This window comes from Zootoca vivipara, chromosome 9 (assembly GCF_965207765.1).
Source record: "Zootoca vivipara chromosome 9, rZooViv2.hap1.1, whole genome shotgun sequence".
In the NCBI taxonomy this organism is placed as follows: Eukaryota; Metazoa; Chordata; class Lepidosauria; order Squamata; family Lacertidae; genus Zootoca; species Zootoca vivipara.
The window spans coordinates 51,808,368-51,836,053 of NC_142592.1; the positions used below are offsets into that span (position 1 = coordinate 51,808,368).

Genomic DNA, 27,686 nt, shown 5'->3' on the forward strand with positions numbered 1-27,686 from the left:
GGAGTGGCTTGCCAGTTCCTTCTCCAGGTGGATCACGTTTAGTCAAAACTCTCCACTATGACCTGTCCATCTTGGGTGGCCCTGCATGGCATAGCTCATAGATTCAAGCCCCTTCGCCACGACAAGGCAGTGATCCATGAAGGGGAGAGATCCATGACTATGAAGGGGAGAGGGCAGTGAGAGATTTTACTTTCTTAGGCTGCTTGATCACTGCAGATGGTGACAGCAGTCCTGAAATTAAAATACACCTGCTTCTTGGGTGAAAAGCAATGACAAACCTAGACAGCATCTTAAAAAGCAGAGACATCACCTTGCCGACAAAGGTCCGTATAGTTAAAGCTTTGGTTTTCCCAGTAGTGATGTATGGAAGTGAGAGCTGGACCATAAAGAAGGCTGATCGCCGAAGAATTGATGCTTTTGAATTATGGTGCTGGAGGAGACTCTTGAGAGTCCCATGAACTGCAAGAAGATCAAACCTATCCATTCTGAAGGAAGTCAGCCCTGAGTGCTCACTGGAAGGACAGATCCTGAATACTTTGGCCACCTCATGAGAAGCGAAGACTCCCTGGAAAAGCCCCTGATGTTGGGAAAGATGGAGGGCACAAGGAGAAGGGGACGACAGAGGACGAGATGGTTGGATAGTGTTCTTGAAGCTAAGAACATGAGTTTGACCAAACTGCAGGAGGCAGTGGAAGACAGGAGTGCCTGGTGTGCTATGGTCCATGGGGTCACGAAGAGTCGGACATGACTAAATGACTAAACAACAACAACAACAAAACTTTAGATGACAGCAGACCTGATTACAGCTCCTCCTCATCTCATCTATTTAGGATCACAATCTCCCTCCCTCCGCAAAGCAAGATTTGTCTGTAACATGATCTAGCACAAGGGGCGTAGGAAGGGGGGTGGAGGGAGTTTGGACCACCCCGGGTGTCATCCTTGATGGAGGTGACAAAATGGCACACTGCGGGGGACGGCACTTACCGTGGGGCCTGGCCTGCAGCGCACCCAAGCCATGCGTCTCTCCTGGGAGTGACACGGTGGCTCATGGCCCCACGTTGCTCGAAACGGCAGCATGGGGCTCGCGTCCACCAGGCTCCGGGTGCTGGAGCAGCTAGCTACGCCTCTGCTAGCACAATGGTGGCTGGGGGGCGGGCAGGTAAAATTCACAGAACCATTCAAATGTGCACTGCAGTGTGTATGTAGCTGAAGCTGTGTCTTGGGGTGGGAACTGTCTAACGGGCTAGAGCAGGCATAGTCAAACTCGGTCCTCCAGGTGTTTTGGGACTACAACTCCCATCATCCCTGACCACTGGACCTGTTAGCTAGAGATGCTGGAAGTTGTAGTCCCAAAAAATCTGGAGAGCTGAGTTTGCCTATGCCTGGGCTAGGGAATAGGCAGAAGCTCAGCACTGGCAAGGTGGGTGGCAGTTTCAGCCTAGGCTGGAACAATCCTCCAGGATTGTCACACACGTCACCTTCCTATGCCATGGGTGACCCAGGTTAGTTTGATACTGCATGCACATGACTGAGAAAGAGCCTTGGAGCGATTTTAACATGACTAAGCAATATATGGGGGAACTATTGCAATTGCTTCTTCCTTTTGCAATATGCAAGCGAGCCTCTTCTGCAGATGTCCAGTTCTTTGGAAACAAATTATTTACCCAGAAAGTGACTGAAAAGCCAGCTCTGTGCCTCTGTAATTATAATCACATGGTGGGCTGAAAAACAGAAGTCATTTGCAACAGTACATTTGTTTTCGATGAATTAATTTTCTCTCTCATTTCTTTATAGTTGTCCCCCCCCCCAGCCGATATCTTGAGTGTTTCTTCTATATATATATATTTCCAAAAGGGGAAACAATTTCCAGGATGGATTGGAGCAGCTTGCATATCTGTGGAAAGATTAATAGAGGGCAGAGGTGAAAGGTCATATGTGTCCATCTTAAACAGCTTTCTAATAATATTGTGTTTTTCAAGACAGTCAAGGGAATAGACCATGAATGTAGGAGACTTAATGAACAAATCAAATCAAGGGTAGGGTTCCATTCCTCTGGGTATACCAGATAAATTCCACAATTTATGCAACAGAAAGCAACAGAATTGAAGCCTTGTTTACACTGATTTTTAAAATATGCATACGTGCTGATTTGGAACACTTTGCAATCTTTGCATCTTTGCCTTGCATCTATGAGGACATCTCCCTCTGAACGCAGCAAGGCTCACTTCTGGGTAGATTACAGGTAAGCTACATCCCAGCCATGCAAAAGTCAGCGTGGACTTTACATCAAACCACAAAACAGACCTCTCCTTTCAGGCAAGCAAGAGGCATTATCACAGCTCAAGGACACATTCCAGCCTTGGGGGTGGGGGGTGGGAACAAAAGCACAAAACACTCAAGAAGGAAGTGGAACAAGCCTAGCACTCAGCTGGAGTAAATGGCAATTCGGGTTTTTGCTAGTTTGCCATTTCTTCTGATCTATTGCTGAAGAGTGGGTTTTTGCTTGGCAATGGGTGGGGCAAGGGGAAAACTGATTGGACCCGTGCCTAGAATAATGATGATGGTGGTGGTGGTGATGGTGATAATTTATTTATACCCCACCCATCTGGCTGGGTGTCCCCAGCCACTCTGGGCGGCTTCCAACAAAATATTAAAATACAATGGTCTGTTAAACACTAAAAGCTTCCCTAAACAGGGCTGCCTTCAGATGTCTTCTAAAAGTCTGGTAGATGTTTTTCTCTTTGACATCTTGTGGGAGGGCGTTCCACAGGGTGGATGCCACTACTGATAAGGCCCTCTGCCTGTTTCCCTGTAACTTGGCTTCTTGCAGCAAGGGAACCGCCAGAAGGCCCTCGGCGCTGGACCTCAGTGTCCAGGCAGAAGGTGCAGGTCAAGTGAAAAACTGCTTGGACGCATGCTTTCTTGGCACAGCACAAGCTGAAGTGTGGATGAGCCCATCGAGTAGCTCAGAGGCTACAGGCTTGAGTTCCCTGCACATAGTTGACATTATAAAAGAGGCACATGGACACTCATCCTATACGATCCTGCACCTCCCTCGTGATTCTTTCATTCCCTTTTTATTAAGGCAGAGGAGGGAAGCAAATCTCACCCTAGGCATGTTGTAGTCCAGGCCAACATGGTGCCCACTAGATATGTTGTTGGACTACAACCCCTATCATCCCTGACCATTAATCATGCTGGATGAAACTGATTGTGGTCCAACAATATCTGGATGGCATCACATTTGCCACTTGTGTTTTAGACTTTTTTTTACGGGCAAGTAGGGTAGCACTAATTTCCCCACTTGCCTGGAGTCAATTGCATTTTAGATGGTGCACCAAACCCTTCTGCATGCAGCACAGCAACCAAACCAGGAATCGTTTTCCATTTTCTAGAAACAACAACCAAAAAAATTGCAATTACATTTCTCCATCCCATTAGCTGCAGACAAAGCAAAATACAAAACCGTACAAAATCAATGCACAGCTGTATATTAAAGACTTCATACCAATCAAAGGGAGTTTCTCATTGACTTTGTATTGTTCGTTTCGTATCCACTGACCTGAATATAATTCATCAGGGAAGTCAATGCAGAACTCCCAGGGACTGGAATGGACTCTGAGCGTTATGAGCTCTATTCAAGGAAGTGGGAGGGGTTTTGTTTTCCATTATCATCTGAATTGTGGCTTCATCACTTTGAAGCTGTCAACTGAATATTCATTGGCTATATATAATTGTGATGGCTCAAATGACAGATTATGCAAACATGAATTTAAGTAATAATAAAGAAAACAATGGAGCACTGAAGAGTTGTTCCTTTGAAAATCCCAGTGCAGATTCTAAAATCCCAGTTTGCAGACAACACCAAATTGGGAGGGGTGGCTAATACCCCAGAGGACAGGATCACACTTCAAAATGACCTTAACAGATTAGACAACTGGGCCAAAGCAAATAAGATGAATTTTAACAAGGAGAAATGTAAGGTAATACACTTGGGCAAAAAAAATGAAAGGCACAAATACAGGATGGGTGACACCTGGCTTGAGAGCAGTACATGTGAAAAGGATCTAGGAGTCTTGGTAGACCACAAACTTGACATGAGTCAGCAGTGTGATGCAGCAGCTAAAAAAGCCAATGCAATTCTGGGCTGCATCAATAGGAGTATAGCATCTAGATCAAGGGAAGTAATAGTACCACTGTATTCTGCTCTGGTCAGACCTCACCTGGAGTACTGTGTCCAGTTCTGGGCACCACAGTTCAAGAAGGATACTGACAAGCTGGAACGTGTCCAGAAGAGGGCAACCAAAATGGTCAAAGGCCTGGAAATGATGCCTTATGAGGAACGGCTTAGGGAGCTGGGTATGTTTAGCCTAGAGAAGAGAAGGTTAAGGGGTGATATGATAGCCATGTTCAAATATATGAAAGGATGTCATATGGAGGAGGGAGAAAGATTGTTTTCTGCTGCTCCAGAGAAGCGGACACGGAGCAACGGATTCAAACTACAAGAAAGAAGATTCCACCTAAACATTAGGAAGAACTTCCTGACAGTAAGAGCTGTTCGGCAGTGGAATTTGCTGCCAAGGATAGTGGTGGAGTCTCCTTCTTTGGAGGTCTTTAAGCAGAGGCTTGACAGGCATATGTCAAGAATGCTTTGATGGTGTTTCCTGCTTGGCAGGGGGTTGGACTGGATGGCCCTTGTGGTCTCTTCCAACTCTATGATTCTATGATTCAGTTTTGAATACAGAAAAAGGGTGGTGGATTTAACCAGCAGAGACCGCGGTTCAGATCCCTGTAGGTCTGTACCAGTTATTTTCCAATTTTGATTTGTTTGGTTGAAAATTGTGATGAGGAATAATTGGAAAGGACCACATCTAGTCCCACCCCCTGCAATGCAGGAATCTCAGCTAAAGCATCCGCGACAGATGACCATCCAACCTCTGCTTAAAAACCTCCAGCAAAGGAGAGTCCACAACCTCCCGAGGGGGACCATTCCACTTTCAAACCACTCTTACTGTCTGAAAGAGCTTCTTAAGACTGAATTAGAATCTCCTATCCTGCCATTTTTAAACAAAAAGAAAGGGGGGAGGGAGAAAGAACTATATTATCCAATGAGTCTGTAAGGTACCCAAAAAATTGCTATATTTTCACCAAGAACCCATTAGAAGTTGCTTCCTGCCACTAGTGATATGCTTTGTTGAGCCCTGATTCTTATTAAGCACTTTGCTACTGTTAGAAGTGATATTTAAATTACTAGGTAGCAATTATCATAAGAGTCTTCTTTTTGTTGAAAATAATAGTAATAATAATAATAACAACAAGAACAACAACGATGATGATGATGACGATAATGATGATGGTGTTGGTAGTGACAATTTTGTGCTTTCCTGCAGCTTTATTTGCATTTAATTTGTTTTAAGTGGTAGCATGGGAAATTTTAATAGAAAAGAATATATATTTATTATCTGCTTGTTTATAGCAGCTATTCTCAGAAGGGCTTCAGGGATGGGAATGTTAGCAAAAATAGTGTAGGAATAAGTGACTCACAGATAAAAATTAAACAAAGAATCCCGAGGCACAGTTAGGACTAAAAGGGGAAAGATCAACCCGTCCTTTGGCAGAGCTCAGTATTGGGGGTGGGGAGAGTAGAAAGAAAGAAAGAAAAAGGGTAATTTGGGGTGACAAGTTGAGGGATCATATCAGCCACTGCCTGAGAGCCATCAGCAGGGGACCCCAACCCTGCAGTGGAGAGTAAAGCATTTATAAGAAGACTAGACACGTGAATGCCTGAAAGCTGTCAAAAATAAATCACTTAAAATAACAGGACTTTGCACCTCCAGGATATGGATTCTAAAAGCAACGTCACAAACTGAGTCTTTCATGCATTTTTTTCTTTAAAATGCACACCAATGAGAATATATCCACATTATTTCACACTTTTACACATCCTTACAGTTATTATGCCACATGTGTTGCCATTCATTGGGATATGGAAGAGGAAAGAAAGGGATGAATGATGAAAGTGACAGATTGATGGAAGAAAGCATGGGAGGATTTTCAGAAGTAAGTCCCATTGACCTCAACAGGGCTCGCTTCATTAGCACATAAGAAATTCCTGCTGGATCAGACCTGTGACCTATCTAATCTCATCCTGTTCTCTGGCTAACTAAATACCTATGGGAAGCCCACAAGCAGGAGTAGCCACGCAGAGCAGTCATGCATAGGACTGCACCATAATTTCAGTCACAGCTCTTCAGAGCTTATAGCTCGCATCTATGTTTCATTCCAGCATGCTTCACTAGTGTCTATGGTCATATAATGAAGGAAAAGCATATTCAGAGTTCTTCTCCCACATGACTGGCAAATGTTGGTAGCGCCATTATATGTGTAACTCTGTCATGTGTAAGGAGATTCTGATGGGGTCCCTTTATGGGTGTCTCTGAGGTGGTACTTACTTCCATCTTCATATTGTTCTAATGAGAGGCAGCATCTAGATGTTTTAAATAAATAAACGGTGCTGGATTTATTTGGCTCAGTTTAATGTGCTTTATTATTTGTATGCTTTAATTGGGATGCAGGTGGCGCTGTGGTCTAAACCACTGAGCCTAGGGCTTGCTGATCAGAAGGTCGGTGGTTCGAATCCCCATGACGGGGTGAGCTCCCGTTGTTTGGTCCCAGCTCCTGCCAACCTAGGAGTTTGAAAGCACGTCAAAGTGCAAGTAGATAAATAGGTACCACTCCGGCGGGAAGGTAAACGGCATTTCCGTGTGCTGCTTTGGTTCTCCAGAAGTGGCTTAGTCATGCTGGCCACATGACCCGGAAGCTGTCTGCGGACAAACGCCGGCTCCCTCGGCCTATAGAGCAAGATGAGTGTGCAACCCCAGAGTCGTCCGCAACTGGACCTAATGGTCAGGGGTACTTTTACCTTTAAGGTAAAGTCACAAAGTCACAAAGACCTATGTTTTAATCACACCACTATTCATGAGATTTCAAAGTTCACAAAATAAAACAATAAAACAACAAATAGACACCAACCCAAGCCCAATAAATGATGGTTCGATGAAGAAAACCACAGAATAATAATAATAATAATATAATAATAATAATAATAATAATAATAATAATAATAATAATACGGTAGTAGTAGTAGTAGTAGTAGTAGTAGTAATAATAATAATCATCTATTATTTATGCCCTGCCCATCTGGCTGGGTTTCCCCAGCCACTCTGGGCGGCTTCCAACAAAATATTAAAATACAATGGCCTGTTAAACATTGAATGCTTCCCTAAACAGCATTCTTTGCTTAACAGAGACACATGAGATAGGGAATTCAGGGAGCAGAGAGTGCAACAGCTAGGGTTTTCCACAGTTCACATCCTGCAGATTCCTCCATGCATACTTCACTTCAGTACCACGGACAGCTCCATTCATGCCTCCCGATTGCAGATGCAGTGGTTGATGCTGAAATGATTAAGTTCTCATCTTAGTATAGAAAGCTGCCTTATAGCAGGTCGGATTATTTGCCCACGTGGTCCAGTATTGACTGCTCTGGCAGGCAGTAGCTTTCTGGAGTCACAGTTTGGAGTCTCTCCCCCCCCCATCACCTTCTGCTTGATATCTACAGATGACAGAGGTTGAACCTGAATTGCGAAGCAGGCACTGTGAGTCCTTTGCTTCTTGCTAATCTTGTGGGTTCATTGGCACACCCACAAACCTTTCAATTAGACATTAAATGCTCAGTTCCATGTTTGGAAATGCAGTTGTTATGATTAAGGTGATGTTTTATTGCATGGCGTGTTCTGCATTTGAGAAAAGGTGAATGCCGGGGCAGAGCTCTCTTTCAGCAGACATCAGAGGCTAACATAAATGTAAAGAGATCCTGGGGTGAGGCAGATGCTCTGATTGGACTCTCTGGTTTGCTAGGAGTTCTGACTTGGAACAAATGCATCTAGTTAAGACTGGAGATGGAAAGAGAAGTGACAGATAGAAATGTTCTTTTTCTTTGTTGTTGTTGTTGTTGTTGTTGTTGTTGTTGTTGTTGTTATTTGAACCAGGAGTGGGGAACTTCAGGCCCAGGAGCTGAATGCAGGCCCCGCCCAGGTCTCCCCATCTGGCCCTCAGGACTCTGCCCAGGCCATATAAAGGTAAAGGTAAAGGGACCCCTGACCAGTCGTGACCGACTCTGGGGTTGCGGTGCTCATCTCACGTTATTGGCCGAGGGAGCCGGTGTACAGCTTCCAGGTCATGTGGCCAGCATGACAAAGGCACTTCTGGCGAACCATTTACCTTCCCGCTGTAGCGGTACCTATTTATCTACTTGCACTGTGACGTGCTTTCGAACTGCTAGGTTGGCAGGAGATGGGGCCGAGCAATGGGAGCTCACCCCGTCATGGGGATTCGAACCACTGACCTTCTGATTGGCAAGCCCTAGGCTCAGTGGTTTAACCAACAGCACCACCTGCATCCCAGGCCATACACCTTTCCACAAACAACCCCTCACTGATGCTGTGCACCCTCCTCAACAGCTTTTGCCTGGCTAGACAATGCCTTTCAACTGCAATAATGCCTCTTCCTCAGATTGATTGATGTATGTATACACAAACCTCTCTAGTCCTTGCGTGGCTGAAATGTAGGTAAGAGCTAAAGGTAAGAGCTACATGCCCTGCCCAACTTTTTGTCTTGGCTGCTGGAAGGCTGCTCACAATGAAGATTCAGGACAGAGAAAAGGAAGTATGAGGACAAGGATGACTACAAGCCGTGATGGCTATGCTCCCCCTTCATGGTCAGAGGCAGTAATGCTTCTGAATGCCAGTTCTTAGAAACCACAGAAATGGTGAGTGCTCTTGTGGGAACCCGGGTGCCTACTCTGAGTCCAGGATGCTGAACAAGATGGGACATTGGCCTGATCCAGCAGGCTCACATTATGTTCTTACGCACAAGAGAATGTAGCCCTTGGGCTTTCTATGCACAATAAGGCAGGATATTTTTGTTTCCAAATAAATGTGTTGGGTTTTTTTTAGAATAGACATATTCTAAAAAGGGGGAGGGAGGGAGAGAGAAGCGCGGTTCTGCTAGAAAAAATCATCGGTTCTCATTTTAGGGCTTCTCATAAACTCCGCTAACTCAAATGACTTCTGCTGATTACCTCATGCCTATTTCCCTTGCATTTTATTTCCTTTTCCTCCACCAGGGATCGATGGTGAAATGAACCATTACTTCTCAGTAATGCTTGTCCCTCATGCTTCTCTGGAGAAGCAACTTGACAGCACAGTTGTCTGAGGTTGCCTCTTCCTTCTCATTATCCATCTCACGCTTTCGTGGCTCCGGCTACTGAGCTCTTATTAACTGCTGGTTCTCTCATTTTATTTCTCACTTCCTCTTTAACTGTCTTGTGAGCTCCACTCACCCCTTTAAACTGCTCTGAAGCCCTCTTCCTTTTATCTGGTTCACTTGTGCATTATCAATACAGAGTGGTGGTCTTATTTTTTTGCCCCTTTTCAGAGGCTGGCATTTGCTCCATAAACTCTAAACCAGAGATGGGAGCGTGTGTGGCCCTTCAGACGTTGTTTGCCAGGTGGACGTTGGAACCAAAAAACATTGGAGGGCCAACAGGTTCCCTGTTACTGCTCTAAATATGTAAAAACTGCCTTGAACAGAGTCAGACCATACGGTCCTTGTTGAGCCTGGGATTTTCCACCATGGCAACCCTAACTCCCTGATGATTCTCCTACCATCCCTAGTGGCCACAGGTTAGGCATGTTAGCAGAAGCAGCTGAAGAAAACAGACTGAATCCAGAAAACACAGGACCTGTCAAACTTTTAAACTAATAGGCCGAACAAAACTGTAGCAGTAAAAAATGCTGTACCTAATCCCTATATATGGCAGCAAAACATACCAGGATAGGCTTCTAACAGAATGAAGCTGCTATCCCTTTTATACAGAATCAACAAAGACTGGAGGAAATTCATTTTGCTCCATGCAACTGCTAAGCACGCAACATGCCCTGTCCTCATTATGACCCATGCAAGGATGGCAACTTGAATAAAATGGAGGGGGGGCAGGTAAGCCCCATCCCAAATAATTGATCACATGATGTGGCACATGCATGCCATTAAAATGGCAATGCCCATCAAGTTTGTTTTTTGGGGGTGTCCTCCTCAAATATTTTAGGGGGGCCTGAAGGGACCTTGCCCCCTACCAGTTGGCTCCTATAGACCAGGCATCCCCAAACTTTGGCCCTCCAGATGTTTTGAACTACAATTCCCACCTCCCCCGACCACTGGTCCTGTTAGCTAGGGATCATGGGAGTTGTAGGCCAAAACATCTGGAGGGCCGCAGTTTGGGGATGCCTGCTATAGACCCATGTTTTCATCTAGTGCTCTCTGGAAGCATCCAGATCTGTTTATTAGTTCTGTATCCTGTTTGACTCTTGTCACTGTATCTACTGACTACATTAAAACTTTTAGAACAAATTAACCCACAGCTTCCACTCTTTGGTTTAGCTGAACCAAGAAGGACTGCATGTGGTCCAATCACAGCTACCCAAATCTGCTGTCACATGGACACCCCTGGACAGGAGTGGCTTCATCTAGAAGCCAGGTCTCAGAGGTAGATGAGAAAACCTGGGAGGTGGAATAGAATCAAGAGGTCCTCTAGGGAGAAGAGGATTCTTGGTGTGAGGGGGGAAGAGGAGAGTGCCAGTGGATTTTGCGGAGGAACTACAAGCTGCACATCTAGCTGAAAAGCCTCAGCTTTAGGAAGAAGGCACCAGGAGAGAAGGCCCAGTGAGGAAGCTGAGCTCCACTTTCTAAACCCTTCTCTAATGGCTTCAATGAGACTTTGAGGGATAAGGAGGACTCTTTGAAGAAACAGAGCCCCCACCACCACCAAATCATGGACTTTCTTCCTTCAGCAAGTAGAACAACAGGTTAAGGCAGGCATGTCAAACCTGCGGCCCTCCAGATGTTTTGGACTACAATTCCCATCTTCCCCAACCACTGGTCCTGCTAGCTAGGGATCATGGGAGTTGTAGGCCAAAACATCTGGAGGGCCGCAGGTTTGACATGCCTGGGTTAAGGGCAAGGAGAGAGAAGGTTCAGGATTATTAGTTGCACCTAGTATTAGTCCTACTCATAGTAGTTCCATTGAAATTAGTAGGCATTACTCAAGTCCATTCATTTTAATGGGTCTTCTCTGAGTAGGACTAGCACTGACAACCGCCCTATATCTGTGGCCATCTCTCTTTCTCTCTCTGATTGAATTCAAACAACTTCTGTGCAAGGTGGTACAAATCAGAGCAGGGATCGCTTCCACGTGCTGCCTGGCATCTCAGTGGCCCAAGTGTAAAAAAGATGCTACTGTATAGGCAAATGTTTGCTTAAAGCAGAAATGATGCCTCTGGCCCTGCCATACTGTCATAATGTTAGGATGAAGTGATGGGGAGGTGGGGAGGGAATGCAAACACCGAAATGGTGAGAGAATGAAGGGAGACCTCTCCCTCTCTCTCAGTGTGTGTGTGTATTATGCATGATTTACAACACTTTCATCAGTTAATAAACAATTCTACATTTGAATTGTCATAAAGCTATTCTTACAGTTCCTATATTCACAACAAGGACTTGTTTTAGGCTCTGATTTGGTTGCTCTCTCCTCAAGCCCATACACTTGGGCCAGTGTTATGTGTCTGACCAGACATTTCCTTGCTTTGGGGCAATCAACCCTTTTCTATCCCTCTACCTTAACTTGGTGCTTAGTCGAGGAGTCGTTCTTTCACATTGATTTTACATTTATTTTTATTTTTATTTTTTAAAACATACTTTTTATTAATTTTACAGAATACAAAAAAACAAAAAAAACGGTACATACATAAACACCTTTTCCACCTCCTTCCTACCCACCCACATGGGTCCTCCCCTGCCACAGAAGTATCCCATGTATGTGAACAGTCAGAGATGGTCCATTTTATGCTTGGATTTCTGTCCTCCTCCCCCTCCCCTGACCCCAAAGCCCCCCCCCCTGCCACCAGGGAGCTCCAGCAAACCAGGGCAGTACGCAGGAGGCCATCCATCCAACCATCTATTGTCATACCAAAAAAAGAGAAAAATAGAAATAGGAAAAAAGAAAAAAAGGAAAGGGCAAAAAAAGAGAAAAAAAACAATACAAAACAGAAATTTTTTTCTTACATTCATGATTGTAAAACCATATTTTGTGGGCTTCCCCTCCCCCCCTTCCCCGGTTTTCATCCCTTTTTTATCATCTGCAACAGTTTCTTACTTTATAAAAATACACCTTTGTATCTTATACAACTTATAAATCAATTGTTAACATTTTCATCTAATATTCAAATCACTGAAAAATCAAACTCCCATTTTATCTTCCCGTGCCTAATTTTTTCTCCCTCTATAAGCCTCCATATTTTCACATTTTCCAAAATCCATTCACTTTTAAAACTATAACTATTCTCAATTTAACCTTACATCCCCGATTACCGGCTCCACCCCCCCAATCCAGCAAATTCCATAATCAGCAGACCAGTTATAAACCTGTTAATCCATCCATATAATCACAACATCACTTTCCCTTCACCCCACCCCCTGCTTACAGTCTTTTGCCATCCAGGCCACCATACAGGACCCCTGAATTTCTTCTCTTCTCTGCATATTTTTTCCTTCTTCCCTGTGGGCGTTCTGGAGTTCCAATAATACCAATCGTGCCCCCCTCAAAAGCAGGGCACTCCATCCAACTTTTTGTAGAGTAAAGTCATCATTTTTTTCGTGGTGTGCTTCATTTTGTGTTGAATCATCACAGCCCTCATCTTCATCTTTTCCTTCCAAATCACAGTCATCATCATTGTCATTCTCACATTCATCTTTTTCAGTGTCAAAAGCTTCATCTCCTAAAAAATCATATTCTGCCATCACCATCTGAAATTTTTGCTGTAACTCTTGCCGTCGTGTCTCCTCTTGACATAGCTCTATTCTTGTTTCCCACATTAAGGTCAAAACAGACCGCTGGAACTCAGGGGAACACTTTTTTGTTGACATAATTCAATCCTGCCAAGGTCAAAACTTGTCACGTGGGGTGGAATATGATCACAGTTTATTTTCACGACTCCATTTTAACAAGCTGGCTGCATTCTTCAAGTCTTATTAACAATAAAGTTCGAACTCACATTTCACAAACATTTAAACCAAAAAAGAAATTCCACAAAGTCCAGAAATACAAAGTGAAATAAAAATTGACTCATAAATCCTGATCAACTCACTGGGTTGTCTGGGCTGCCGGCTCCCGAGGAAAAGAAAGATTTTTCTCAGTCTTTACCTCTTGTTGCAGGGCAGTCATAAACCACAGTCTCTCTCCCCTTCTCACCCTGCATCAAAGGGGAGATTCTCTTTGATGCCTTTGAGGGATCCTTTTGAATTGCAAATCTTCTGTTTATGGCTTCGGGTTTCTATTTACTGTCTCTTTTGTTGTCGTGGGGGGGGTGGCTTCCTCTTTTCTCCCCTCTCTCCCAGATCCAAATTGTTTTATAATCCAAATCGTGAGGTTACTTACAGTCTTTTCCAATCGTTTTATTTTCGGAAGAATCCAGCGCTCTCCGCCTTCGGCTTGAAGCTTCTCCCTGCTAGAATAACGTTGCCGCTCAAAATGGCCCCCGCGACTTCTACCCTCCTCGCTCCGGAGCTCTTATTAGAGCTAACCGAAGAGTTGGGGAGTCCGGATTGGGGCTGTGCCGAGCAAATTGCCCCCGGGACGCCCTTCCCGAGGTTCTAAGGGGCGCAGCGTCGCTCTCGCTGCCCTCCCCACTCCTAGCAGGGACGGGCCATCTCGGAGACGAGACGAAACCCCGCCGATCGGCGCTGGCGCTGAACCCGGAAGCCCATTGATTTTACATTTAAATGGAAATGTATCCAAAACACATTTAAAAGCATTGGCTCCAGCCCTTACACGGAATCGTTCAGCCCTGCATTGGCACTGTGAATCCATCTATTTCAGAAACAGGAGCAGAACAAAAGAAGAATATTTATCCGGGATAATGAAATATTTGATTAGCTGCATGAACCAATTAGGCCAAGCAAGGATGAAAGAACAGAATGTGCCTTTGTGGGATTCTTTATTTCACACAGATCAAACCTTTCTGTAACTAAACTAGTCACCCTTTTCTGGAGATAGGAACTGTATTACTTGATGGGGTGGGGGTAAGGGTGGTCAGAAAAGGGGAGTGCCATTTGCCCAAACCTCCAGGGCTCAAGGCCCCTCCATCATAGGCTTCTCTAAATATATTCAGTTGAACCAGACAGAAAATAGGCAAAAATGCATATCTTCTTAACAGCTAGTTAGCAATAGATCTCTTTCAAAAATCCCAGGATTCAGGACAACATCAGAACCCACAGTGTCACGCAGACAGTTTTCAGGGTCCTGCTAGGGCCCATGACATGGGGCAACCAGGCTGGAAGGGAGGGAGGGGACTGAGCCAGGTGACGAGGAGCCTGTAGTAAGTTAAAGGCAGGAAGGGAGAGAGACAGGAGAGAAAGAGTTAACGGAAGGAAACTCGGAGGTGGAAGGGATCTCGGATGCTAGCAAGGAGACTCAGCACCTCTTGACCAGTTCAGGGACTGACGGAGAGGGGGTGCTGATTCCTTCCGCGCAGGAATGAAGGGGGTGGAAGAGAAGGGAGCAGAGGAGGAGGCTGGGGTTCCCCAGGTTGCTAAGTTGGAGGAAGAGTCGTAAATCTCCACTTCCAGAATCTGCTAGCGATGAGTCGGACGCATGAAGAGTAACTGCAATCTGTATATATGTATACAATAAAGAACTGTAAATATAGCTCTACGTGAGCAGAGGTATTTCTTGTGGAAAGCTTCCAGACCCCTTCACAGCCCACTAATAACAATAATAATTTTATTATTTGTAGCCCTCCCATGTGACTGGGTTGCCCCAGCCATTCTAGGAAGCTTCCAGCATATACAACAACAATAAAAAAAAAACATTAAAAACTTTAGATGTCTTCTAAAGGCTGCATAGCTACTTCTCTCCTTGACATATGACTGGAGGGCATTCCACAGGGTGGGTGGTGCCACTACCGAGAAGGCCCTCTGCCTGGTTCCCTGTAACCTCGCTTCTCGCAGGGAGGGAACTGCCAGAAGGCCCTTGGCGCTGGACCTCAGTGTCTGGGCCGAATGCTGGGAGTGGAGACACTCCTTCAGGTATACAGGGCCAAGGCTGTTTAGGGCTTTAAAGGTCAGCACTGACACTTTGAATTGTGCTCAGAAACGTACTGGGAGCCAATGATAGGTCTTTCAGGATTGGTGTTATGTGGTCCCACTGCTAATTTCTGGTTGGGGCTCATTTCCAGTGTTCCAATTAGCACCTTCAAGTTTTTCATGATTTTCTGCCATAGGCCCATGGGTGCATTTAGCTTCCAGAGGATGCTAAAATGTCAGACCCATCTTAGAAAGACATTCCTTCCTGTGTGGAAGAAGATAGAGTGGGGGATGCTTCTCCCAATGTGTTTCCTGTCACCTGTGGTTCTTCAAAAGCCTTGTGCTAAAATGAATCAATGCAATAATTAATCTAACCAATCAATCGACTAAAACCCCAGAACCCAATGGGACCACGTGTTCTAAGAGATGTGTGGTGTGTGTCCCCCCCACCCCACCCCTTCATTTGACAGACTATTATTGACTTGAAGTCCCCACCACATTAATCTACCTTAGGTACATCTCTGTGCACAGACAACCCGCAACCACAACACTCCTGTGTGGTGATGGGCAAATGTTACCAATTTGACTTCTCTCAGTTTCTCATTTTTCCAATCTTAACTTCAGTTCTTCACATTTCTACATCACTTTTTGATTTTTTTTAAATGATCCCCCCCCAGCATTTTAGTGCAAATGTTGCCTAATATTCATATTTGTATGCAGTTTTGCCCAAAACACACACATTTTTTGCAAAGCAATTTACCCCATTATAATTTACCCCAATTTACCCCATTTTCATGTTATTTTCTCCAAAGTATGCATTTTTGCACACACCTGACCCTACTACAGTGGTACCTCAGGTTACAAACGCTTCAGATTACAGATGCTTCAGGTTACAGACTCCGCTAACCCGGAAGTAGTACCTCAGGATAAGAACAGAAATCGCATGACAGCGGCGTGGTGGCAGCAGCGGGAGGCCCCATGAGCTAAAAGTGGTATCTCAGGTTAAGAACGGTTTCAGGTTAAGAGCGGACCTCCGGAACGAATTAAGTACCACTGTATATGCATGTCTGTACACATTACCTGGCTGGATAACTTCATCGTAAAATTCAAAGAAGTGTGAATTTTGAAGATGGCTATGTTTTGGTTCTTACATTCTTCTAAAAAGGTGGGAATTGGGTCGCTTCTCCTTTCAATGTGGATTGAATTCCCCACCTTTCACCACTCCATGTCTCCTCTCTTCTCCTACCACTCTTACTTGAGCTCTCAAAGTATGTAGGCGCAGGAATTTAATGTTGTGTTTTTATTTTAACCATGCTCTCCTGACAATATCTGAGTATTCTGGCCTGACTGGAATGTGTCCCTGAAAACTCTTGCTCATCTGGGTGGAGGATAGAGAGGACTGTGTGCATGCAGAAAGTTGTCTACGAAGGTGAAATTCCCACCAATGGCTCTGGTCCTTTTTGCCTCTGGCCCCACCCAATCATAGCATGTGGTCCTCAGAAAGTTGCCTGTGAAGGAATGCGGCCCTTGGACAGAAAGGGAGTTTTGGAAGTTTTGTGAGAGCAAAGTTAGCCACTGTTAGATAAGCTATGCTGGGCCTCATACCGACAACAACAAAAGTTTCGTTCCTACGACTTGCTGAGGAAGAGATGGGAAGCAGCACTCAGAATAGACCCAGACCCTCCTTTTGACAAATCACAGCCATACTGCCATAATGGGTTCTGGGGGTCCAAATAACCCCCCTTTCCAGAAAACTCTAGCTCCTCCTACTGTTTTAAGGATGTATTCCCTGAAACCACTGTGTCCACCAGAGACAGCCCTATAGGTCTAAAGTACAAGCACAACCACTGTACTACTCTAGCGCAGAATGACTTAATTGTCCTGAATGATAACCTCATAATGACCTCTTGTGAGAAAAAGTGGAATTAGTAGTGGCTGGACATTAAAACCTCTAGCAGCATGTGAACATCACAGACCTTCCATTAAATGCATTGGTACTTTCCTGGGCTCCTTGATCACTGCAGATGGTGACAGCAGTCATGAAATTAAAAGACACCTGCTTCTTGGGAGAAAAACAATGACAAACCTAAACATCATCTTAAAAAGCAGAGACATCACCTTGCCAACAAAGGTCCGTATAGTTAAAGCTATGGTTTTCCCAGTAGTGATGTATGGAAGTGAGAGCTGGACCATAAAGAAGGCTGATCGCCGAAGAATTGATGCTTTTGAACTATGGCGCTGGAGGAGACTCTTGAGAGTCCCATGGACTGCAAGAAGATCAAACCTATCCATTCTTAAGGAAATCAGCCTTGAGTGCTCACTGGAAGGACAGATCGTGAAGCTGAGGCTCCAATACTTTGGCCACCTCATGAGAAGAGAAGACTCCCTGGAAAAGACCCTGATCCTGGGAAAGATTGAGGGCACAAGGAGAAGGGGATGACAGAGCACAAGATGGTTGGACAGTGTTCTTGAAGCTACCAACATGAGTTTGACCAAACTGCAGGAGGCAGTGGAAGACAGGAGTGCCTGGAATGCTCTGGTCCATGGGGTCACGAAGAGTCAGACACGACTAAACAACTAAACAACAACAACTTGATCATCCATCCCTGAGCTATCAAATCGTGGTTCTGGCAGCTTTTCCTATCAACCCATGCATTATTCTTTTAAATTAAATTTAAATACATCCTAACATACGTTGATGAATAGCTAAAGCTGCTGTTCCTGGATCATGAAAACGACCCCAAGAGCCTAATTCCCCAGAAACAGGATTTGCCAAGTGTGGACCAAGAGTTCTCCCGCTTTTTTTAAAGGAATTGCCATTACAGTTTCCTTTTACATCATTAGCACTGTGTAAATGATAAACACGACTGGCAGCTTGCAGTTCATGTGTTGCCTAGTTGTGTTTTTGTTTCATACCTGCTAATTACCAACCGTACTTCTAGCAATCAGGCACAAGAGGGAATTATCTAAGCAGATGAAGTTTGTCACGCGAGGATGAGCGAAGCCGTGCAAGCAGACATCTCCCCTTCCTACAGAACCAATCTGAGGCATATGAACTGTTGCCTGCTTTGCCCTTCCTAAAGTGAAAGCAACAATTCTTGGGAGAACTCTCTGAAATGGTTCAGAGAAGAGTGAGGTCAGGGCTGAGCAGCTCCATTGCCTGCAGTGCTCCCATAATGCATTGGCAACAAAATGTTACAAATCAGGATTGAAGCTTTCTGCAACTTCCTAAATGGCCTCGGCCCAATATACCTGAAGGAGCATCTCCAACCCCATCGTTCAGCCCGGACACTGAGGTCCAGGTCTGGCAGTTCCCTCCAAGCAAGTTGTGAGGTTACAGGGAACCGTGCAGAGGGCCTTCTCGGTAGTGGCACCCACCCTGTGGAATGCCCTCCCATCAGATGTCAAGGAAATAAACAACTATCTGACTTTTAGAAGACACCTGAAGGCAGCTGTGTTAAGGGAAGTTTCTATTGTTTGATGTTTTATCACTTTATTATTATTATTATTATTATTATTATTATTATTATTATTATTATCATTATCTGTTGGGCGGGGTATAAATAATAATAATAATAATAATAATAATTCCATGGTAGGTGAATCCTCCTTAAGGAGATCAAACTAAACGTGTCTATCTAGCCCAGGAAGGGGGAACCTTGGGCTCTTCAGGTGTTTTGGACTCCCAACTCACATCAGCACCAGATAGCATGACTATAAGGATGATGAAAGTTGTAGTCCATATTGGGGTGTGTGTGTGTTTGTGGTTTGTTTGTAGGCTCCTCATCCCTGATCTAGTCCATTATTGGGCTCTGACTACCAGCAGCTCTCAGACAGAGATATTTATTAGCACTTGCAACCTGATCCTTTTATATATATACACCAACAACTTAAAGCAACGCAAAGCTTACATCCACCAATGAGAACTTCACCCAATTTTTCCCTGCCCGTTGATAATTTATGGATGTAGTTTCTTTTTCCATGGAGACTAGTTGACCAGAAACAAAAACAAAAGACCCAGGATGTCTTTTTGGCACAGCACACCATCCCCTTCTCTTCTCCACAGCAAAAAAAAAAAAAAAGGATGGTTTGTTGCTGTGAAGTCATGTTGGGCTAGTGCAGGAGTTCTGTGCATATCCCCATAATGAAATAGTCTCTCTCCTTTGCGCAATATGTTACAACACTTAGGTAAATGATTCAAGAAGCTCACAAGTGGGTGGGCATCAAAGGGTAAGAGGAAACACTGTGGTAACTAAGCCAATTCTTCCTGGCATTAAGGTATTCACTCAACAGCCTATCCCACTGGACGTAATGTGGTGCATTTAAATGCGCATCTAGCTGCAGGTGCCATTCCCTTGCATCACATGAATTTCAGTGTGATGCCCATGAATGAGCATTTCAGTGCCAGGGAACATGCAACCCACTTGCCTTATCCATAGGGGCAAATTTATTCTTCAGCAACAGATTGCAAGAATGATGATCATGAACAGGTGTGTCAACAGGATCACAAGGCTGGATGCAGCGGAGGTTTGGGTGAATATGTTGCCTCTCTCCATTGCAAGGAATATCCACCTTTGTGGAAAATTCAGCAGAGGACTGCTCCCAAATGCAGGGCTATGCAAGGCTACCTTTTCGCTGCCAAACAACTGAAGAGCGGAACATATGCCTTAGGGTCCAATATGGGATCGTCTCACCTTGAAATGAGATTTATCATAAGAGGCATGCCTGGCTTCACAGTCTAATGTGGATATATCAGAAGGTGGTTGAATTTTCCTCGAGACTCGAGCCATTGCACCATTCATCCCCAGCTCTTGCATAAATACGGAGTGAATGGAAGCAATCATTGGACACTGTAATTGCCTCTCCCTGTTGTGGACAAAATCTGGATGTTGTTGATGTGTGGATGGACTAAAAGACTTTGATCTTTGTCCATGCCAGTCTGAAGTGACTTGCTCCATAAGCCCCTGGACTAATGTGTGAATTGGAACTTAGTTGCCTTCTAGCTTTGCACTTCCCAAACGTTCCAATGCAAAGGTCATATTTTTAAAAAATAAAGGTAGAAAAAGTACACTTGAAAACAAGTATTTTGAGAGAGAGAAATGCCAATCCTGTTCTGAGAAACAATGCATTTTAAAATATCCTTAATGAGCATTTAAATGTGATTTCCTGCAAAAAACAAACCCCACCACAAAACCTTTTTCTTTTAATGCCACAAATAAATGAATCAAAAGGTATGGAATGGACTAAAAGGTGAAGAAATGGGGAAATGCTATGGGCTGGAAGTAGAGTGATTCGCCATTTCCCAGGGTGGGACCATAAAATCTAGTAAGCATGAAATATAGGGGGAATCAGTCTTTTTGACCCTTGGGCACAGTTTTGACCCATGGGCAACAGTCTGGGCTGCCATGGGGGCATAACACAAAACAGCTGTCATGGTGGCATGGCATAGGAGAAAAGGGAACAAGACTACAACATGATGTGACCATATGCCAATAATAACAATTTATTAATTGCCTCTATACAGTCATCTCAAGATGATGTCCAATAAAAACTGCAAAAAGGACAGAAAACAGCAGATATGTTTAAAACAACATTAAAACTATACAGAATAGACATCCGTTGCAAAGATCCATTCATCCAGCTGGGGGAGCAAAAAAAAAAATGTCTTCAATTGTTTACGATAAGTGCAGATAGTATATGCCTGCCATCTTTTGACAGGGAGGCTATTCCACAGAGTAGGGACTGGCACACTAAAAGTCCTGCTCCATGTTCTTGTGTGGTGGGCATCTGAGATCCTTGGAGAAACTTTCTTACAGACAGAAGAAATCTACTAGGTCTATATGCAATATGATGGCCTCTCGAGTAACTTGGTCATGAGATAATAATAATAATAATAATAATAATAATAATAATAATAATAAATTTATTTATACCCCACCCATCTGGGTGGGTTTCCCCAGCCACATTGGGTGGCTCCCAACGGAATATTAAAAACACAATAAAACATAAAACATTTAAAAATTCCCTAAACAGGATTGCCTTCCGATGCCTTCTAAAAGTCAGATAGTTGTTTATTTCCTTGACATCTGATGGGAGGGCGTTCCACAGGGCAGGCGCCACTACTGGAAAGGCCCTCTGCCTGGTTCCCTGTAGCTTTGCTTCTTGCAGTGAGGGAACCGCCAGAAGCCCCTCGGCACTGGATCTCAGTGTCCGGGCTGAACGATGGGGGTGGAGACGCTCCTTCAGGTATACTGGACCGAGGCTGTTTAGGGCTTTAAAGGTCGGCACCAACACTTTGAATTGTGCTTGGAAACGTACTGGGAGCCAATGTAGGTCTTTCAGGACTGGTGTCATGTGGTCTCGGCAGCTGCTCCCAGTCACCAGTCTAGCTGCTGCATAGGGCTGCATATGTAAGTAACAGCACCTTGAACTTGGCCCAGTAACAGATTGATAGCCAATGCCAATCCTGCAAGGAGGGTGATTTTTGCACCTTTCCTGAATTCAGAACAGATGGAAGAGTGGGTGTCCAATCCTGGCATCTAATGAAATGTGGGCATGCTCAGTGCCTGAGAGGCGAAGCAAGAGCAAACAAGCAGTGAGCAGGAAGTGTTAGAGATTCATTCCCCGTGTTTGCATTCATGGGATTGTTGTCTATCACATAACTGTATATGTGTTTACATTCCACAGAGTGGGAAGTGACAAAGACAGGATGTTTGTGTTACTGTGTTCCTGAAGTGGGGCTGTTGTCCTTTGCTCTTTCTCTTTGCTGTCTGATGCTAGAGAAAGAGGGAGCCGTGTTGTAGTGCTCCGTGTGTGTTTAAATGTAAATAAAAGTTCAGTGGTACCTCGCAAGACGAATGCCCTGCAAGACGAATTTTTCACAAGATGAATGCGTCTTGCGATCTGATGGTGACTCACAAGACGAATTCATTTTGCAAAAAATTCGTCTTGCGAATCACGCTTTCCCATAGGAATGCATTGAAATTTAATTAATGCGTTCCTATGGGCATTAATCTACCACTGTAGATTAGCCAAATGCTGTGCTACTGAGTTCTGTTATGCAATTGTGCAAACTCTGCGGATCCGTAAGTGTGCTGATGTCTCCAAGGCATCAGTCGCTGTGATGTTCGGGCTGGAGAAAGCTTGTGAAGCTCCTGAATGATCTACCAGGAGGGAGAGAACATGCCAGCCAGGCATGTGTCTCTACCAGGGTCCTACTCGAGAGTAGGAGATCCTGACAGGAAGAACAGACTGTCCCTCATGCATTGTGGATTCCTGAGGAAATATTTACAGAAACCTTTCATAGGCACCATAGAAGGTACCAGTGGGTATATTGGTGCCCACCAGTGCCACATCGGTGCCCCTCATGCAAGATTTGTCAAATGATGCTTGGGGAATGGAGTGTACATAACGGTTTCTTCTTCACAGATTACTATATTGTCCTAATGGGGCTTTTCAGGGATGCTGTTAGATAGATCATCATCTCATGGCCATACAATTAACTTTATTGCAATCAACATCTTTATTTTTATGTATTAAAATATGTCCTCTAACGCCGAAGAAGTTAGCACTTTATTCTCCCCGATACTGGGCTTCCCTTCACAGTAGTGCACATCAATAGCAATTATGTGACTTTCCAGCGAGAAGGCAGCCAGCAGGAGACACTTAAAAGTGCCAAATGACATTTTCAAACACATTTCATGGTGAGAATTGCTTCTTCCCTTGTCGGATTAGAGACGGAGTCCTTTTACTTTCTTTTCAATATGAACTTAAAGCCTTTGCTTTTGAAGACTGGAGTCTGGTTTATGTACTGCTTTTGTCTTGTGCTGAAATCAGAGCTATGAAAGTCAGCCCCCCCCCCTCCCGGCGCAATATATATCAGTCTGCATGAAATTTATTTGGGAGCGCACTGTCCTCCAGTTGCCCCCATCTCCATAGGGTGGGCAGTTGGAGGGTGGGTAAAGAAGGGATAGGGAACCTGTGGCTCTCCAGATGTTGTCAGAGTCCTCTGCCCATCAGTCCCAGCAGGGAAGGCCAATGGAAAGGGATGATGGGAGTTGTAGTACAGCAACATCTGGAGAACTGCAGGTTATGCATTCCTGTGCTAGAGGACTGTTTTTCTTGGTGCGATTTCTAAATTTGAATCTATACATATACATTAGTATATGTAAATTGTATTCAAATCTCTGTTGTCTTCTGTTCTTCCTTTTGATGGTGGTTGTTCTCTTTTCTGTAGGTGCAACAGGGGCCACCCTGCATGGCAGAGTATTAAGGGAGGGCTCTCTCTTTTAAATGAAAGGTTTTATTATTATTAAAGCTTTAAAAAGGAAAAAGACAATGTACAAAAGTTAACATAAAAACTGAAAAAGAGAAAAGAAGAAATGAAAAGGAAAAGATTTCTTTCTTTAACCATTTTAAATTAGGTTTTACATTTTTATCATATTGCAACATATCAGATCATCAAAATCAACAATATACATTCCCCCAATTTCCCCCTCCCTCCCAACTTCCCTCAACTTCCTCTTCTGGTTTTTCACCCGTCAGGAATGCTTTGATGGTGTTTCCTGCTTGGCAGGGGGTTGGACTGGATGGCCCTTGTGGTCTCTTCCAACTCTATGATTCTATGATTCCCCCCATATTGACTCCCCCTTTTTGCTTTCAAATATCTTCGTAGGGTATCTCTATATTACCGGTAATTGTTATTATTTCTTATCCTTCTATCCTCATGTTTATAGTTTTTATACTTATTTTTTTGTTAATTGTAAGTTTTTACTCAAACCCTTAATTTTTTCATTTTTTCCTTTGAAAAGAAAAAGATTTCTGATTCTCTGTCTGTCAGCTACAGTGTTCATAGACTTATGCAAAAGACTTGCCCATTTAATCATGCATTCTTTAACTTGTCCCTCTTCCATTTCAAATTTCAGCCAGTGTTTATACATTTTTGATATAACATGTTCATCATCATTACACAATTGCATCTTAAAATCCATCTTACTTTGTTCCATGCCCCATCTTTTAAGCCAGGGGCCCCCAAACTTACCTTGCTGAGGGCCGATGCTGCCAGCGCCGATCGTGCTGCGGGCCGGAGTGCGCGGGAGTGCATGCCCATACGCATGCGCACATGCGATTTCCGGCGCACTTCCGGGTTGCCAGAACACCGAAAATTGTTTGTGCTCATGCGCATGGGTCTCCTCCGGCCCAGAAGTGCATCAGAACTGACGCTTGCGCATGCGCACAAGCTATTTCCGACGCTCCCGGCGACCTATAAGTGGGCAGCCGCACCGTGCCGGTAAGAGCGGGCAGCGGGGGTTGCCGGGGGCTGCATAAATGAGCCTCACGGCCCCCGGGCCTTAGTTTGGGGAACCCTGTTTTAACCCAACTTAAATCTCTCTACTAGTTGTAAACAAGAAAACCACTGAAACTCATGACCTCCCATTACTAATTGTTCCATTAATTTATTTATTTTCATTGTCTCCTTGATGCAACTCTAATAACTCTTGATAGGCTGATCATTTCTCTTTTCCTGCCACCATTTTCTTTGGAAATCCATTGGAGAGTGCTAAGCACTCTCAAGCCTTTCTCAACCTGGTGATTCCTTTGGCTGCTGGGTTATGTGGGAACTGGGCACCCAATAGCACAAAGGCAGCAGCACATTGGGAAAGGCTGAGCTTATCTTTTGACCAGTGGAATTAAAGGCATATTGGAGAAGTGGGGACTATCAGAGGCAAGACAGCATTAGAGAAAAGGATGAAGAAGTTTATATCTCAACCTGCCCCCTAACTCCATTCAGTACTAGCTGACCAAGCTGGTGCCCTCGAGATGTTCAAGACTACACGTCCCATCATGCCCAAGCAGCACACGTCTACTCAGAGGAAAGCCCTATTGAGTTCAGTGCAACTTATTACCAGAAATGTGGGTTTTTTGCATTGCAACCTGATAATGTGGTCTGCCCACATTCACCACAGCAAAAGTCGGAGAAGGGGGAAGTGGAGAAACAGAAATGCCGTGGAATCCAGATGCCATGGTTAGCATAAAAGCTGATAACTGAATAGCATGCGGCTGTTTCAACACAAACAGCTAAAAATGCCTTTGAGCTTCTCATAGGTTAATGCTGTTTAGGCAGAACAGAATGCAAAAGAGACACATTTTTAAATCAAACGCACCTTCTTTTTAAGAAATTCAGGGTTTTTTTCCCCCCTATTTGCAAATGGGCTTTTCATGCTACATACACAGGACCATGATCAAGAATCACCTTATACTTTGCTCTTCGATTATTGCTTTGGGGGTTTTGCTGGTATTATAAACTGCTGTTTATTACTGATATATTATCATTGTATTTTAAAAGCTATTTTTTAAAAAAAACTGTTTTGCTTAGGACACAGTTTAAATTACTTAGGTTGTTCATAACAGTTGCCATAAATGCTGGAAAAAAAATGAATCCCAATTCCATTGATTTGGGGGGTGGTTGTTGCGAACCTCTTCATATTGTTTTGAAGCTGCTATAAAGTTAAGGCGGGGGGGGGAGTATGTCTGAAGTCAGGCAGGGTCAATTCTTCGACAATTCATATTGGCAATATCAGCATATCTGATGCAGCCAAACTAACCCTTCTTTTTCTCTCCTTAATAAACAACAACAACAAACTTAATATTCACAGTGTTTCAACATTCTTCAGTAGGGTTGTACAACCAATTTGTCTGAATCCCAAACTGAACTGCACTGTTTATTTTAACAATTTGTGCTGAATCTAGGTTGAGCTGAGGTAGTGACATATCGCTACAGAGAGGCTTGAGTGGACCCAAATCAATTTGTAGCCATTTATGCCAATCCATAATGAGAAAAACACATACCCTCCAAGTGTCCCTATTTCCCAGGGATAGTCCCGGAATTATGAAAGCCACAGGTGCCAACTCCTAAGGGATGAGGTGTGTATTCAGCACTCTCAATAAATTTTATAGGGGGGCTCACCACCCCCAATATTGAGGGGGCTGAGGGTGGAGCGAAGAGTGGCACAGCATCAGTGGGAGGCTTCTCCTGAGCACGAGAAAGGAGAAGCCGTGGCCATGCTCAGCCTCCTGCCCACAATGCTGTGCTTCTGCTGCCACCTCCTGCCACTGCTAGGCCCCTCTTGCTGCTGCCACCACCGCAAGGCCTCCCAGGTCGCTAGAAGAACCTTTGACTTTGTATCAAATCTGGGGGACATTTCTTGGAGCTCATCTTCTAGCTTCCTAATACAGTGGAACCTCGGTTTATGAACACCCCGGTTTACGAATTTTCGGTTTACGAACGCCGCAGACCCATCTGGAATGGATTAATTCACTTTCCATTACTTTCAATGGGAAAGTTCGCTTCAGTTTATGAACGCTTCAGTTTATGAACAGACTTCCGGAACCAATTGTGTTCATAAACCGAGGTACCACTGTAACATCCTTGATCGCCTTGCACGTGAATGTGCTTTATTCCATTAGCAGTACACTATGAGTACAAACAGTGGTTTATTTAGTCGCTCTGGAGCATCTTACTTATATATTGCCTACATAAACACCATATATTGCCTTCTGATATATTACCTGCTTCTTAATTCCCAGAATGCAGAAATGGCAAGAACAGAGTCGTGTATTTACAGCTGTCCTCTTCACGTTTATTTTCCTGCTGGCAGCCGTGAGCACTACCGAGGCAGGGAAGAAAGAAAAGCCAGGTAAGGATGTTATTGCTTATTACCAGTAATTTCAAAAGGTAGAGAAGTTTTCACTTTCCTTGTCTGTTTTATACATGTGTTGGTATACAAAGTGTTTTCTCCCCCCTTCCTTTTCCCCTACCTTGTCTAGTTGGGGAAATGTTGGGAGGAAGAATTCAACATCTTGCTGTGTTGGTTGTTCTACCATCACAAGCATTTCAGCTTGCCAAATGGAATGAAATGCTCCCCCCCCACATCCTGTTCTGGGGTTCTCCTGTTCCCGCCCCCAAAGCCAGTTTTAGGGGGCATGAAGGGAAGAAGAATGCCCTACTGCAGAATTGTGTGCACAAGCTTCCTCTGATTTCACTCAGGTGAATCCTGCCCATTGTAACTACCACTACCACTTTTTTGGGAAGGGGCATATCAGTCACCTAAAACACTTTGTAGGTGCATCACTACATCACAGGCATGGAGAGGACAGATGGACAGCAACTGTAGTCTAGGGCTCGAGAGCTGGACTGCCACCCCACTCCTATGTATGAAGAAAATATGGACAAATCTGTCCATTTCATTTCTCCAAGTTTCTCATTTTCCCAATCTTAAATTAAGTTCTTAATAATAATAATAATAATAACAATAATAATAATAATAATAATAATAATAATACCTCGCCCATCTGGCTGGGTTTCCCCAGCCACTCTGAGCGGCTTACAACATATCTAAAAACATCATCAAAACATCAAGCATTAAACACCTCCTGATATAGGGCTGCCTTCAGATGTCTTCTAAAAGTTCTATACAGTGGTGCCTCGA

General features: G+C 44.2%; 1 protein-coding gene across 1 annotated transcript in view; it reads left to right on the forward strand.

The window, feature by feature from the left end:
• Positions 1-27,686, forward strand: part of PTN (pleiotrophin) — a 98,888-nt gene that overhangs the window by 46,304 nt on the left and 24,898 nt on the right. Inside the window, exon 2 of the mRNA XM_035128511.3 lies at positions 26,785-26,894. Coding sequence (XP_034984402.3) covers positions 26,786-26,894 — 109 coding nt within the window. The 5' untranslated portion in view covers position 26,785. The remainder of the gene's footprint in view (positions 1-26,784; positions 26,895-27,686) is intronic.